The 15448-nt window shown below is 44.1% G+C and overlaps 1 protein-coding gene across 1 annotated transcript in view; it reads right to left on the bottom strand.

Annotated features, from left to right (window-relative positions):
* Nucleotides 1-15249, bottom strand: part of LOC135391831 (transmembrane protein 104-like) — a 21379-nt gene extending 6130 nt beyond the window's left edge. Inside the window, exons 1-8 of the mRNA XM_064622332.1 lie at nt 15058-15249; nt 10915-11036; nt 4376-4514; nt 3350-3422; nt 2590-2657; nt 2417-2447; nt 1114-1213; nt 372-486 (exon numbers count right to left, since the gene is read on the bottom strand). Coding sequence (XP_064478402.1) covers nt 372-486; nt 1114-1213; nt 2417-2447; nt 2590-2657; nt 3350-3422; nt 4376-4514; nt 10915-11036; nt 15058-15132 — 723 coding nt within the window. The 5' untranslated portion in view covers nt 15133-15249. The remainder of the gene's footprint in view (nt 1-371; nt 487-1113; nt 1214-2416; nt 2448-2589; nt 2658-3349; nt 3423-4375; nt 4515-10914; nt 11037-15057) is intronic.
* Between the last annotated feature and the right edge of the window lie 199 nt (nt 15250-15448).

The following is a 15448-nucleotide window of genomic DNA, read 5'->3' as shown; positions in this document are numbered from 1 at the left end:
GCGAGCCAATATGGTGATTCCTTCATCATTACTAGATCTCAGATTGATCAGTTTGTATCTGTCCTCTTTGGGTACAGTGCAGACCATACAGTTACTGGAAGGCGCTACGTCGGTGACAATTATGCCACAGTTTCGAGAGACGACGCCTCGAAACGCATAGCTTACGGCGGCACTAGCAAAGCGACTGGTTGTCATTCTGTCAACAGTCTTGCTCTACTTTGAATACTTACCCTATTTGATGTCAATTTTTAGTTACTTTAATCACCCACAATGTTGTCGTAACGATTACAACACACAATGGTAACAATTATAAATTAGTTTAACCCAGATACTGTGAAAAAAACAAAAAAAAAAAAAACAAACGAACTTACCACATATATTCTGTAGGCATCAGTCCTAGAAACTTCCGCTCCTGACCAGCACTGGAGATCTCCCATATCCTTGGCGCTTCCGTTGGTGACATTGGGAACGGTTGTCCTTGCAGTGCTGAATGTGTTGTCAATCGTTTGTAAACTCTATTCACTTTTACAACAATAAAGCAAAATGTGTCCTCACAGTCAACGCCACCTAGGTACAGAAGGCCCGCTTATTGCCTCCTTTCCCTCCTTCGCTACGTGGACATATACCCAGAATTCATCTGCTACTGCAATTCGTTGTTCGCGAATTCAAGAACCCGCAAGTGACTGCAGCTTACTTGGAACCTGCAGACCCGAATATTTAGACAAAAAGTGCAACACGCTTTCCAGAAAATCCGTTTTGAGAAAGATTGGGGTCGTCTTGCGCTTTATTTCCAAGTTTTCCCGGCGATTTTAATCCAAGTGCCAGCTAAATTAATCCATGCCCCATAACGTTTGCATGGCACGTGGATTAATTTAGCTGGCACTTGGATTAAACTCGCCGGGAAAACCTGTAGTATGCGGGGACGTACAATCATCACTCGCAGACGATGGTGGTTCGTCTTCATGGCCACCACCGGTGAAAGCACGTTCGTGATTGGCTGCCGCCGTTGTAAGCCCGATCCTGATTGGCTGACTATTAGTTGTTAAGCCACGTCGACAAATAAGCAGGCTTTCTCTATCATGGTGGTGTCCTCACAGTTCACGCGGTACGTACCAAGTGACGTCTCTCAACGACTTGGACACGGCTGCGGCATAAATGGCCAAATCGCCATAGAGGTAGATCGCAATGCAGATGTAGAACAGATTTATCCCCACTGAGGAATAAAACGGAGGAATAAAATGTGGAAGGATAAAGATAAAGCCGAGGCAAACTCCCATCTATGGACTGCACAAACACAGGGCCTCAAAATACGAATGGCACATTCCATTGGCAGAACTGGAGCAGAGTTTTGACCTGGGAAGGGGCGAAAACTCTTCCTTTGGCAGAGCAGGATTTAAAAAAATTGATTCAAGGAGCAATATTTTTTTGACCGTGCGATTACACCTCAGCAGAACACAACCGAGAAGAACTCCCTCGTCGCTACGGCTCCTTTTTTATTTTTATTTTAAATTCCGCGTTAGCACCGTGAAACAACTGTGGCTATGAGTGGCGTACAGACGTGGACAGATGGAGAGAGGACAGCAGGAAGGAGTGGGAGACAGGGAGCTTAGTATGCGTCCTGGGCAGACTTCAAGGGGAACAGCGCCGACATTCGTCTCAAAAGTCTTCGGAAAACCCAGGGAAAACCTCAGACAGCACAGCCGGTGACAGGTGTCACCTCCCAGTCTCGGCGTGGAAAGCGATCAGCCTAACCACTATGCGACGGGAGCTGGTCGGTACGGCTCTGCTAGGGGGCAACGTGTGTTTATGCCATCCCTAGATGGAGCTTGCCTCGTGTATGTGTCTTTCTGTACTTCAGGTTCTCTACAGCAACCTCATGTCTGAATTTGTGAGAAAGCATGTAAGAGTGTGGGAAGAGCGTAAATGATGTATCCCTCCTGAAGTGCTTGAGGCTCTAATATTCATAGGGGAAAACAATGCAGATGTGGTGTAATAGGCGATTTCAGATATTGCCCTTGTGCTCCGCACGGGGGCCCTCCGTCGCCCAAGTCACGTGCATCGCGCAATGCGTCGTGGGAAATGGTTTACATTCGTGCTCGTCTGCCTGTTGCTCGAAGGTGCGGGAGGTGAAGGAGAGAGAAACCGAAACCGTTTGCGCTCTTCTTCTTCTCTCTGACTCATGAAAACTAAATCCCAAGGTGCAGCGGGGCTTTCGCAACACGGCGCTCTCTGGTGGGCCGTTCATGCAATTTCTGAAATCGTCTATTGGTAGCACCACTGACCAGAAATCAGGAGGCTCTAGGTTTCAATCCCAGTGCCAGCATTCATTGGCTTTTTTGTAAATTATACTTGAATTTAATCGAGTTTTAAGTGTGACTGTACACAATGAGGATAATAATGAGGAGGAAAAACTTACACTTGTTGAAGTATAAAGATGCCATCTTCCCCTGGACAAAGAGACAGCGAGAAAGCTAGTTTAAGAACCGTGCCCAAAATGTCCTTTGCACAAAGTCAGCCAGCAGAGTACGTTACACTATTATTCGTGTAGAGGGGAAAACACTGACAATACCATTTTAGTGCCATACTCACCAGTTCAAATCTTTCTTTAATTGCAAAATAATCTACGTGCGAGGATTCTTCCATACTCTCAGCAGCGTCTGCAAAATGTACAAGATGTGTCAAGGCAAGACGAACACATACGTTTCAGTGATTCCAAGTTTGAAGATAAGCAACCAATTTAGTTAATAAGATTTTAATCCCCTTAACAAACAAAAACACAACTTTCCTTTGGCAAGGTACAAGTAGTCGTAACAATCTACGTTAATATAAGTTAAGTCAGGGGTTCTCACACTTTGTGGGCTCAGGGGATGCTGCACATGCACAGGAACACAGGAGGAACCTCCACCCTTTGAAAGAACACAAGTGGGGTCACAGAAAACTAATAGAGCACACAGCTACTTTTATTTAACCAAACAAACAACTTAATACATCTGGGACAACCCCATTTGGGATTTAGCTAGGACTGTAACATGCCGGAGAGCATGCTCTCTGTAGCTGCCCATGGTTCCTGCCTGCGGAACCCTTGGCATGGCGTCGCAGGACCCAGTTTGAGAACCCCTGAGTTAAGTTATCACGTGACTAACCACGCTAACCGTGAGGTTGAATGCTTGTGTTTCTCTGGACATACTTGATGTACACCTGCTCTACGACCTTTTGTTACACATATTTTTGTAATTTCTCTGTTATGTAATTACGTGCAATCTGGAATTACGTGCAAAGTATGATTTTGTTACACACGTAATATGAAACACAAATAGTGCACTTCAAATACAGGATCCAGCTACTCAACTGCTAATGAGCAGAGGGACCCGCTCGTCTAAGTCGACTGATCTTGCGATGATCTCGTCCGTCCGTAATTCATTCTGCAAGAAAATGAAGTTGAAAAAGGAATAAAAATGTGTCATGTTCTCTGGTGCCTGATGAAGCTCTCAAGAAAATGTGAAGCGCATGTTGGTGCTGAAGACAAAGATATGTCGTATGCATCCGTATCAATACTGCAGAAGTCTGCACGTGTAACAATGCTTTTGGGTTTGTGCAAAACATGGAAAGCTTTGTTGCGTTCCCGTGCCCTGGGTAAAAATTTCAAGGGGCAATGAGTCAATAATGCTTGAGGTGGGCATCCGCACCAGGGCAGACAAGGGTAAGGGTGCCTTCACCTCACGGACATTGAGGTGAGGTGAGACCTCCCCGAGCAATCAATGAAAAAAAAGAAGAGAAAAGGGAATTTAAATGCCCAAAAAGAAAAATTGAGGTGAGGTGAGGAGAGGTGAGGAAAATTTTTTTAGAAGGTTGAGGTGAGGTGAGGAAAAATTTCCAAAACGGAGATTGAGGTGAGGTGAGCAAAATTTTCGAGAAAAAGGTTGAAGTTACGGGACGAAGAATTCCCAAAAAGGGATTGATGCAAAGTGAGGGGGGAGATAAGGCTTGGGCGAGGGAATCCCGTAGGAGAAAAACGATTGAAATAACAAAAATTCGAGCCAAAAAGCTTGAGGTGGTGAGAATTTAGTTATTTAAGGTGTCCAGAAAGCCACCCGAAGAAAAGAATCGAATTAAGGGTTGACACTTTCCGAGCATTTGTTGAGCCATGACTGTGTCTAATATGTGAGTAAATACAGCTTTGCATCATTGTGAGCCTTCACTCCAAGCCTTACATTAAAGGGGGTAATATAATAATAGACGACAGAAACAGACGGGGGAGAGGTTCGTGACATCTGGCAGCCCCAATAGACCAGCGCTTGTGTGTGCGGTTGGAATAGTACAGCAACAGTCACACCGACAAAGTCAAGCAAGTAATTCCGTTGCTCTTTCAACTTACTGCCATATACTCTTTCCTTCCTTCAGCTATATGTCCTTCTTCCTCTCCCACCACCCTCTTGTAATGTTTTAAAGTCTTGCCATGAACCAAGGCATTTGTGGATGCCATAGCTTCTATCACAAAGGTTGTTGTCAGGTAGCTGTTCAGACAAAGAACATCACTTGGTCAATCAACTTTGCCAAAAGTTGCAGTTTCTCACGAATGAATTAACAATTTAGATGGCAACAGAATGCACTGGCTGCACAAGCCATGCTTTGTAACAAAGATGCAGGCTTTAGGTGTGTGAATCTCTTATGTATAAACGGGAGTACGGGGGCGCATGGCAGATAGCCTCGTGCGTTACCTACGGCGATGCCTTGTAGCTAATTCTGTGTGGAAGTGGAAAGGACGCTGACGTACCTCCTGTTGCCATCACCCCCACCACACTCCGTTGACAAGCAGCGAGCGACGCTGTTACAGCATGATGGTATCACATGCTGATAAGGAAGGAGTGCCAGCACCAGACAAAACAGCAAAACTCTCGGCATTTGCTTTCTTGTGTCGCCACAGCACCGCCACAAGTGGCAGAGGAGGTTATCTACCATGTACTCGGGTGTTCCCTTTGATAGAGCTCACGATACATGGCACTTCTATCTTGATCCTTGTACATGTTTAAACTTTAACAAGTGCTGTACGGGCAGTCCAGAGAATGTATCAGTAATCTTAACATAATTTATTTTATCATTTACTTATGTATTAATAAATAAAATAAAATTAATTTAACCCTGCACCAAACTGTAATGCTAAAACATTACAATAAATTTCTTAAGTGCAAAATATGCAAATTATATGCCAAAAATATACACACACACACACAAAAAAAAGTAACAGCAAAGTGAGAAAATAAATGACAAGCATGCTTATCAAATAACAAAGCTAAACATTCGATAACACAAAATAACATTTCTTTGTAGACCGGGAGACTTCTGATGAGAATATCAGCCCAGATATTGGCCGTTTTCGTTTTCCGACTGAATGAGAGCTTCCAACTAACTCTCCGTAACATAACGACCGGCAATTACTGCCTCTCGCAACATGTGTGGATTCCCAGCTGCCAATCATCCTTGAAGCTTCCGGTGGAGCTACAATTCCAGTGAAGCCACACGAGCTAGCCGTATTTCTTGAAAATTAAGTTATCATGATTCCCGTGTATCTGTTCATCATGTTCCAAGGTATTACATTAATAATGAAGCTTTCATTGCATCAGCTTATGTAGGTCACTCATGTAGCTGTTGCTGATCTGGGGAATTCCAGTGCTTTTTCAGAGGTGATAATGAAACTACAGACCCATAAATGTTTTTCTTTAACGTGACTGTTTCTCCAATAAAGCATGTGGTTTGAATACGCCAGATTATGAAATGTTCACTGTATGTCTGGGTCAGTCTCTGCTGTGGCCCATTATAGCGATCCATAGATCCACTGTACTTTGTCATTTGTAAGCTGAGCAGAGCGAAAACGTGGTCAAAGCCACAATTTGCTGCTAGTGATGGCCCATTGTGTGGCACTCAGTCAATAAAGTGATATGCTAGGATTACTGGTAAGACTCTGGAGAAGATAAAGCTGCTTAAGCAATGTATTAAGATATGATATCTGCCTTAAGCACATTTCTTGATCGCTTGGCAGAAGACAGGCCGGAAGCATAGATAGAGAAGTTACCGTCAAAAAGAACTTGTTACGAGATAAGTTACCGTGTGAAAAATGTAATAACAAAATTTTTCAGCCCGAAATGTAACTTGCAGTTACGGAGTTACTTAAAAAAAAAGGACTAGTTACTTCCAAGTTACTTTGGCCACAAAATAGCAGTACACAGATGCAGCGCACGTGAGCAGTTGAGTTAGACCTTGAGTTGCCTGTGAAGGAGTGCAACACACTTAGATCGTTTTCGTTTATGTCCAACAATAGACCTCTCCCTGTTTGTAAACAAATGACATCATAGTGTTCGACAGCGCCACAAATTTGGTAGAGTTGAACTATGCTCGAAGATAGAGGTGGACAAGGTCACGCCCGAAAGCCACGGTCTTGAGGGGATTACAATGGTCCCTGAATGGGACGCAACCTTCGGTCTTACTTTTCTTACAATGGGAGGCAGCGAACAAGTGCCCATTCGTGCTCTCCTTCCGATTTGTTTCGGTTTCAGTCTGTCTACCAACGTCATGATGGTGTTTCTCTGGTACAGGTCTATTCAAACACGTTGCATCTTACTCCCTGTCAGCACACAATGGTTCAGCTTCATTTCAATGGCAGCAGTTCTTACTTCCCGAATAGAATACTAGTGTCATTGATTGAATATCACGTTTTATGGGAACAAATGTCATGACAGAACCGGAGAGAAAGCAAGAAAATATGTGGACGTGAGTAAAAAGAGAATTGAAAGTAACTTGGAACTTAAGTTACTTTGGCAAAGTTACCTGAAAAGGAAACGAGTTCCTCCGCAAGTTACCATGGTGCAAAAGTACTGAGTTAAGTTACAAGTTATCAAAAAAAAAGGAACTTGGTTACGTTAACGAGTTACCTTGAACTTTGGCCGGAAGCGAATGGCGACATCATAGCAATGAAAGTCGTAAATACAAAACTCAATTAATAATTGGTTACAAATCTATGCAAATTGAAATAGTTTGCACTGTTCCACTGAGCTCCATAAGGAAACACACAACAGAGCTTTTTTAAACTTTGGTTTCGGTCAAATTGTCGCTTTATCTATATTTTTCTGTCTTTGCACGCTTTTGTGATGTTTATGGATTTATGAATGAATTTATGACTTTTATATTCTGATGCAACTTTTCTACAGCTTTTGCACATCTATATGTATATATTTGGGACTGCATCACAGGCCTGCCCTCGCAGTCCCACATTTAACTTTGTGTGCTTGGTATGTGTAATAAAATATTTTGATTGATTTGATTGATTGATTGATCTACCGTATTTTCACGCGTATTAGCCGCGGCTTATGCGCAATTTTTTTTTTTTTTCGCGGACGCTCTGCGGCTTATCTGGTGACTATTTTTTCGTGGTACTTTCCCCATACCCCGGATTAAATGAAAGGGACGACAGTGCCTCATGTTTTTCGGAACAGGACCGCCCTGCCAGTGCACGAACAATACTGAACAGGGGCGGGTCCACTCCACATTCGAGTGGACTAACCCGTCAATCCACGAAAAACACACAACAAGGGCACAATCCGATCTTAGTAGAACACTAGAACTGACCTCCTTTGTTATACATCATGCCGACACCGGAATGTGGACAGGGTTTATGGCCTTCCCTACGGTCTCCTTTGTCGGCAGACCCAGAGGAAGGGTTCAAAACACCCGACATCGGGATAAAACGTGGTCAGCTAAGCGTCAGCTCTCATTTGACGAGAGCAGCAGCATTCGTGGACACGGGCACGGCAGTTAGAGGTGAGGCATGGCTCCAACGCTGAGGCACAGCCACGACAGCGGCATCAAACTAAAAGTCGTCGACTTCGCGGACAAGTACGGGAGCAGGGCAGCTGGCAGGGAGTACGGCGCTGACAAGCGTTGAGCGTCTCTGTTGATTTTGTATGTGCATCACTGGTTTAGTGCACAAAGCAGTCGCGTCGTATTACCCGCGGCTTATCTGCGAGTGCGGCTTATCTGCAAAAAACATTTTCAAAATGTATCTAAAAACGAGTCCTGCGGCTTATCTGCGGTGCGGCTAATACGCGTGAAAATACGGTACTTATATGCTACCAGAAGATTCATTGTTTGCTACAGCTAGCATGACAAACTCTGATGTCATTGCATATAGTTACACCTTTGAGTATTTTGCATAAAAACATGCACAGTGCACATTATGCAACATGTTTCATATTACAAATAAAAAAAAATGGTGAGAAAAATAATTTTATGTGCACATAAAATTATGTGGCCTTGCTATAATTATGGTGTTTGTGAGTATCACATACCAAACTTCACAAAATCGTCAGACTTTGTTTACAGGATGTCACGATTATATCAGCACCAATTTTTTTTTGCACAATGTGGCGTTCATATTCCACTCTGGGCACTTTGCTTTTCGTACATGCTCGTAACTGATAACATGCTTTCGCTTATTCTTATCTGTGTATGTATTACATTGTGAAGTCATTATGGATTGTGTTACCACAACTGCATGCTCCGCTATCGTCGCCTTGTCTTAACAGTTGGAACTTGGACAGCGTCCCTGTAACTACTGCCTCCAGCTTAAACTCCCTTTTATTCTGGTATTGTTCCTATCGCTCAGAAATAAGTGACACAATACTACATCCCCAACAGACAACAATATTTTTTTAATATTGTTTTTAGGAATCAGTAGTTATGTATAAGGTTAAGCAACTACATAAACATACTTGAATATTAGTAATGAAACATACCCCATGTAGCTGATACATGTTCTAAAACCGTAATTAAATATATTTCGTTAATGTGGTTATACATTCATTGGAGGAACAATGAAGGATAACGCACTTATTGTATGGCACGTGAGCTGAAACCAAAATTCTTTAAATGGTCACCAAAACTATTTTTTGTAAGCTATGACTCTAACATTATATGAATATTTTCTTATTACATGCAATATTATATGATTATGATTATATTAAAGAGTTTAATTATGGATGTACGTAACCACCAGCTCGCCTGGTGTCCTTGCAGTTTTATCTATATTATATGAGTTTGCACCTCAAACAGTGCCAGCACAGGACAGCTGTTTTGGCCTTATTTTGGTATTATATGAGGATATTCTTAAAAATAATCCTATGTGACTATAATGAAACAGTATAGACACTATTTTAAGAATGTGTACGGTTAGAGCGCCTGACATACTTGGGAGCATTTGCTTTTAGTGAATATGAATTTTTCAGAGCAACTCTAACGCCTGTTTCAGATGTACGTATTAGAAAAGCTTGCAAACCTATAGTTCATAATGACTAGTGTTTCACTTTCACTGTTGAGCAACAGAAAACCTTCAGAGCTTAGAGAGACGGTCGTGTTTGCTCCTTTCGATTTCAAAACTGTAGTGTCATTTAGTTCCTCGCGGACTGCTGACCACAGTATCGAAAATCTCACACAAAATACTGGTATAGTTTCACTGTTATTGGATGGAATACATGACAAGAGCAGACGACGGATATTGAGGGTATGCCGAAATTCCTTCTCTGGAAAAACGAGAAGATGTCATTCTGTAACCGGCCAATAATGGCACGCCTTTGAGAAAAGGAATGCCACGGCCGTGCTGGCGTCTCAGAGTTACGGAGCGTCTGGACGGCGCCTTTTCTCCTCTTTGCGCCGCCCTCTCACTCCTCTGCTTATGGAGTGATGTCACGCCGCTGGAGCTTCTCCAGCCGCGGAGGCAGTGCTGATCTTTAAAATTCGTTTAGTTAATATCTAAGCACTTTTCAGACGGAAAAATTAGCCAGGTAGACTGTTGGCCGATGCGGAACACAGTGGCGTCGGTTTCATCGATGGGTTTCGGGATGCGATCGTCCCTTTAAGAAAGCTGTTCAAATTCCCTTACTGATGCCAGCCGTAAGAAAGTGGAACTCAATACAAGGACACCTCATATCCTAAAAGGTGACCTTAACATCTTGGGTGAGACATGCGCATCGCAGTTGACTGCAGTGCGGTGATTGCGGTGCATTGCATGATCCACGTATGCTGTACCGCCAACGGTCACTACAAGCCACGACCTACTAGATCAAAACGACCATGTAATATGCACCCCTTCCCAGCGCTGTATTTGGAAGCTAGCGGTGGCGCTACTCACGGTTATCGCTTCCTCAATTTCTGCAATACTTTGTACTTCAACTTACCTTAGTATTTTTGTACAAGCCGTGGATGTCCCACGGGAGATGCTTCTTTCTAAAGTTGATTATCATTATCATTCTACGCGTTTTCATAAGAGCTGTTGCTGTCGTCTGCTACGGTAGTCGTACGTCCACTTCTGCGCGTTCAAAATTCAAATTGCCATCGTCCAATCATGATGCAGATCTCGAGGGTTGATGAGTAGCGCCCCCAGCAGATTGTGCGGACGGGCTCCTTATAGGGGTTGACAATTATGACATGGTCGCTATAATCTACTAGGTCGTGCTACAAGTTTACAGTAGTCTTGAACCCAACACAAAAGCAATTTGTTAGCCTCGTTCCCAGCAGCCGATGGCACTGCGCAATGACTTTATGACTTTCACACTGCAAGCCTAGTGCCAGTCACGAAACCAAATTGTCTCAGTGGGTTATTATTATTACAGTCATGTTAAAGTTGTAACAGCTTTATATCTGAAGCTGAAATAACAAGGCCTCCTCCTTCACTCAGTAGGGTGTGCACAGGAACGATAGCCAGTGGGGTGTCGGCCAAAATTTGGGGGGGGGGGGGGGGGGGGGGGGGGGGGTGTAAGGGAATCTGTATAAATACGGAGTTGTCTTCTCCGTCTTTTACAGCATGCCAAGTAATGTTGCCCATACAGTACTTGTACCTGGTCTAAAGAGAAAAAGTTGACACCATACCTCATGAGAGCCAGCAGTATAACGATGGCTAAACTGAGGGCCCATCCCGCATCCTTGAAGGCGGCAGGCATCGTCAGCGCTCCAGTGCCTACTATGAGGTTGAAGATGTAGACGAGTCCCACCTAGGGAATTAACATAATTCATTATGCAGCACAAAGCTTCGGATATTCAGGAGGTGCCACTGAAAGGAGCGCCAATGCTGGTTATATTGAATGGTAGTTAACGGAGCATGTTTACCTTTATGTGGCTAAATACATTGAAAGCAGAACAACATAGCAGTAACTAAGGTCAATAAAATGTGGAAGGATGAACATTGGCATTGTATTTTAATTGCACTTAAAATAATTTTGATTAATCGATTGATACTTAGAGAGAAAGTCTGTAAGCTGTCGCATGATTGAGATTATAGTTGTGCTGGACTGTCAGATACATGTAGATGCGAAGTGCAAAAATTTGATTTGAAATAGTTTGAGAGAAACCATAATTTATGATTTCAGACTTCCTCTTAGGCAATTTGAGGCTTTGTATGTATTTGTCCTTTCTATGTTGTTCCAGACTCAGAACATCAGTTCTATCATGTTGCTCTCCTTCTCAAGAAGGCAGACAATGCGGAGCGGGCTCTTATCGGTGCCCTCAAATGATTTGTTCAACCAACTCGGAAGAGGGTTTGAAGAAACCAATTCGCAGCCTTTCCGCTTTGTCGCACTTCTTGAGGAGGAGAGGGAAGGCGTAAATTATGGCCTCTTTCGCTTCGAACGGCACAACAGATGAGTTCTGTTCCTTTTGTGTTTGTGTCAAGGTAACAGCATCTTTCATTCCACGAGGATAAATTTTTGCAGTTTAGTGCTTCTTTAAAGGGACCGTCACATCCATTCCAGTTGATTTTAAAACTATGGTGTCATTTTACTCCTCATGGACCACTGACCACGGTATCGAAAATCCCACGCGAAATAGTGGTGTAGTTTGACTGTTATTCGACAGAATACATGACAAGAGCAAACATCAGATGTTGAGAGTATGCTGGAATTGCTCCCCCCCTGGAAAAACAAGAAAGCGTCACTCCCTAAGAACCAATGAGGGCACGACCCTGAGAAAAGTCATTCCTCGGCCGTCCGGGTGTCGCATACGGGAGTTACGGGATGTTACAACATGATCATACGGGACGTCTGGACGGTGCCTTTCCTCCTCTAAGCACCGCACTCTCACTCCTCCACTCAGGGAGTGACGTCACGCCGAAAAAATTAGCTGGGTAGAATGTCGGCCAATGACGAACACTGTGACATCGGTTTCTTATAGAGGTTTCCGGATGTGACCGTGTGAAGTTTTCGATACTGTGGTCAGTGGTCCACGAGTAAGGTTCTTAATTTTCTGGCTAAACCCAATCTTTGACGATAGTTCCCCACCGAACAAGTCTTCAAGAATTCGGGTAACACCCCATATCTACCCGAAATCCTTGCGGTCCTTCAGCATGTCGTTCTAGGTAAACCGTCGGAAAAGTGAATCATAAGATCAGCAAAGAGAGCTATTTGTGACAACCTATTTGTCCTCCTTTTATAATCCCCTCCTGCAGGAGAAAAAAGACGAGCTTTTGTGGAGCTCGGACAAGTGTTTGAATACCGCAGTCATTCACTGCCTCAGTTCCGAGCGGAAATGTAGATTCTTGTTTCTAGTCCCAGTGCCACAGCAGTGGCTTGTTTCACATGCCTTTTGTTTCACTCAAAAATTCCCAGATGACATATCAAACAGAGATCTTAGTGCCCGGGTTCGCCCCGAGTTCTCGCATGTAAACCCAGGTCTCCCCCCCCCCTTTTTTGCCTGCATGAGCGTGAGTGCAGTCATGTGCAGTATCGAAGATACATGTATCTTCGATACTATCTTTTCGATACATTTTGTTTATCGGTATTAGGTATCGCGTGCCAAAAATGTGAGTATCAGAGTATTGGTATCGAAAATAAATTTTTAGTGTATCGTGTATTTTAACAATACTCGATACTAAAAAAGGACGCAAATATCGAGGCTGATACTTAGGGCCGGCGGCGCTTGCTCAGGCGGTAGTACAAGCCAGGCCGTAGCGGCGTAGACATGTCGGCCATAAATTCGCTCGAAGCTTATGTCCGCGCGCGCGCTCCATCGTCAAGGTTGCCCGGAGGCCCTGGGTCGTGCCCTAGATGCGCGCAGCTTCTAGTTGGTTCCAGAAAAATCTCTTCCGTCTCTTTCTACGGCGGGCGCGCCGAAAACGCCTTACAGAGGACCAACCTCACAGCTTCTGGAACTGCGCTGCACGATGTCTCCCTGCTCAGTGCGCAAGAGCACGTCCACTTGGCTTGAAGTGTGAATTCCGCATCTGCCATGCCGAAAGAGTAACCGCCGGCTAAGCTTGAGCACTGTAACCCGTTCTACAGCTCACAATTCACAACGGCCAACTAAGAAAATCAAGTCAGAGGCAAAGTCAGAGGCTACCGGGTAAGTACTGCAGTACCAAACGATAAAAACAGCAGAAAAAAGTTTCAGGTTTATTCATATCATGAAGAACATTATCTCAAAGAATTGCTTTTTGTTAGGCTGCTTATTGAAGCGATCGTTACAACGTACCCATGGCTTCAGTCCAATCTAAAGTTCTAACAAGACTAGCTGCTCACACAGTGCAGCTTCATTAAATCCGTGCGGTCGGATATGTTCAAGCCCTGTCAGAAAGAGTGCGCTATAAAAATACACTACAGGTTCCAGAAATAACGGATAAATGTTTTTACTTCCTTAATCATCTTACCAGCTTTATTATATTGTGATTTCAATGATGTAAACTTCGCTAATCATAACACCAGCTTTATTATATTCGGGATTTCAGTGATGTATCGAAGTATCGACGATACAGTACAGAGTATCTGTATCGAAAATCAATTTTGGTTCCGTATCTTGTATCGGTATCGGAAATACAATTTTTGAGGGTATCGAGTATCGGCATCGAAGATACATTTTTGAAGTATCGTGCCCAGCCCTGCGTGAGTGGGAAAAATGTCGGAGGGGCTGAGCACTTGCCTTCATTGTATTTGAACGAGGCTTGGTGTGTTTATGAGAGGGTTGCTACCATGCTGGAAAGGTAGCACGTCGCACCAGCATTCAGAAAGTGTGGGTTGGAATCTCACTGCGGGTGCTTTTTATAGCAAGTAACATTCCATTATCGTTAGAATATTTGAGACTCTTGCATTTCCTACACATACATGCACTCTGTAAGGGCGGTGGCGAAAACGGGCTTGCCGTTGTTGGCTCCACTTATGCGGGCAGCGGCACGACTGTAGTCAGGATGAAATGAGATGATATGATACCAGATGAAGGAATGATGACAGCTGAAAGTTAAGATCCAGGCAGTCACTGCCAGAATTGGTGAGAAGTCCGAGCAGTACTCATAGCCTTTGGGCAAGGCCAGACTCCTGGAGAACGTTGTAAGGGTGTTGTACATTCGTGCAGAGTGCAACAAATCACATTCAGCCACAAACCCCAGTACGTTCAACCCAGGAGCGGATCTAGGATTTTTCCGAGGGGGGGGGGGGGGTCCGCTATGGACAAGTGCCAGGTGCATGCTGGGATTGGTCCATTGAACCCTATGTCCAAGTCTGGAATTGGGGGGGGGGGGGGCTCAGGACATCCGGACCCCCCCCCCCCCTAAATCAGCCCCTGGTTCAACCTATAGGTGGCGTGTATATGACGTCACACCATAGCTTTACCCATGCTTTTTCCCTCTTTCTGGTGAACCTGCGCACGTCAATGCACCCCACCTATAGTGCAGCACTCTCTCTTTGGACAGACCGAGCTGCATCACAGCTTTTCTCCCTCTCTCTCTTTTTTTTTTGCAGAGATTGAAGTTCAACTATGGGATGTGAATTTGTATGGCAAAAGTGGGTGGAGAATTGCTGTTTTCCCTCAATTTGGGCTTCCAACGACTTCGCCTTGGAGTAGCTACCCAACATTCGCTGTATTTTCAGGGGAGGAGTCCTTTAAGCTAGATTGGGAGCTACTCTCAGACTCGTGGAAGGCTTGAAACCATTAAGAGAGAGTACCAGCATTTCTCTCAATTGCTATGGAGTCAAGTTGTCTGAACTTAAGCAGTGTATTCACGGTAATGTTGTTCACTACGTAGTAACTCACCAGGGGGGAATAGCTGTCGCGTAAATCAGCCCTGTCACCAGCCATCCCTCGTTGGGGAATTGCGCCTCTTGGCATCCTGGCTGCTGGAAACGGCGTTTCTTTTTTACTCTAACTCTACAAACTACATGCCCACTGCCCCCCGCTCCAACAGCTGCTGATAGCAAAGGAAAGGATCCCAAAGATCAGCTGCTCAATCTCAGCGTTTGCGCCCGCAGCGCCGGAGTTTTGCAGCGGTAAGCCCTGCGGTAACATAAAAGTAAAAGCAGGTTATCATAAACGTTTAATTATAATAGACATTCCTATCAGAGCCAATACTTGTGGAATATTTAAGATATAAAAGTTAAACATGAAACGCAAACAACATTCTACAAATACCGGAAGTTCGCAGATC

The sequence above is a fragment of the Ornithodoros turicata genome, chromosome 4 (assembly GCF_037126465.1).
Source record: "Ornithodoros turicata isolate Travis chromosome 4, ASM3712646v1, whole genome shotgun sequence".
Lineage (NCBI taxonomy): Eukaryota > Metazoa > Arthropoda > Arachnida > Ixodida > Argasidae > Ornithodoros > Ornithodoros turicata.
Note: the sequence above shows the minus strand (reverse complement) of the source record. Positions and strands in the feature narration are given on the sequence as shown.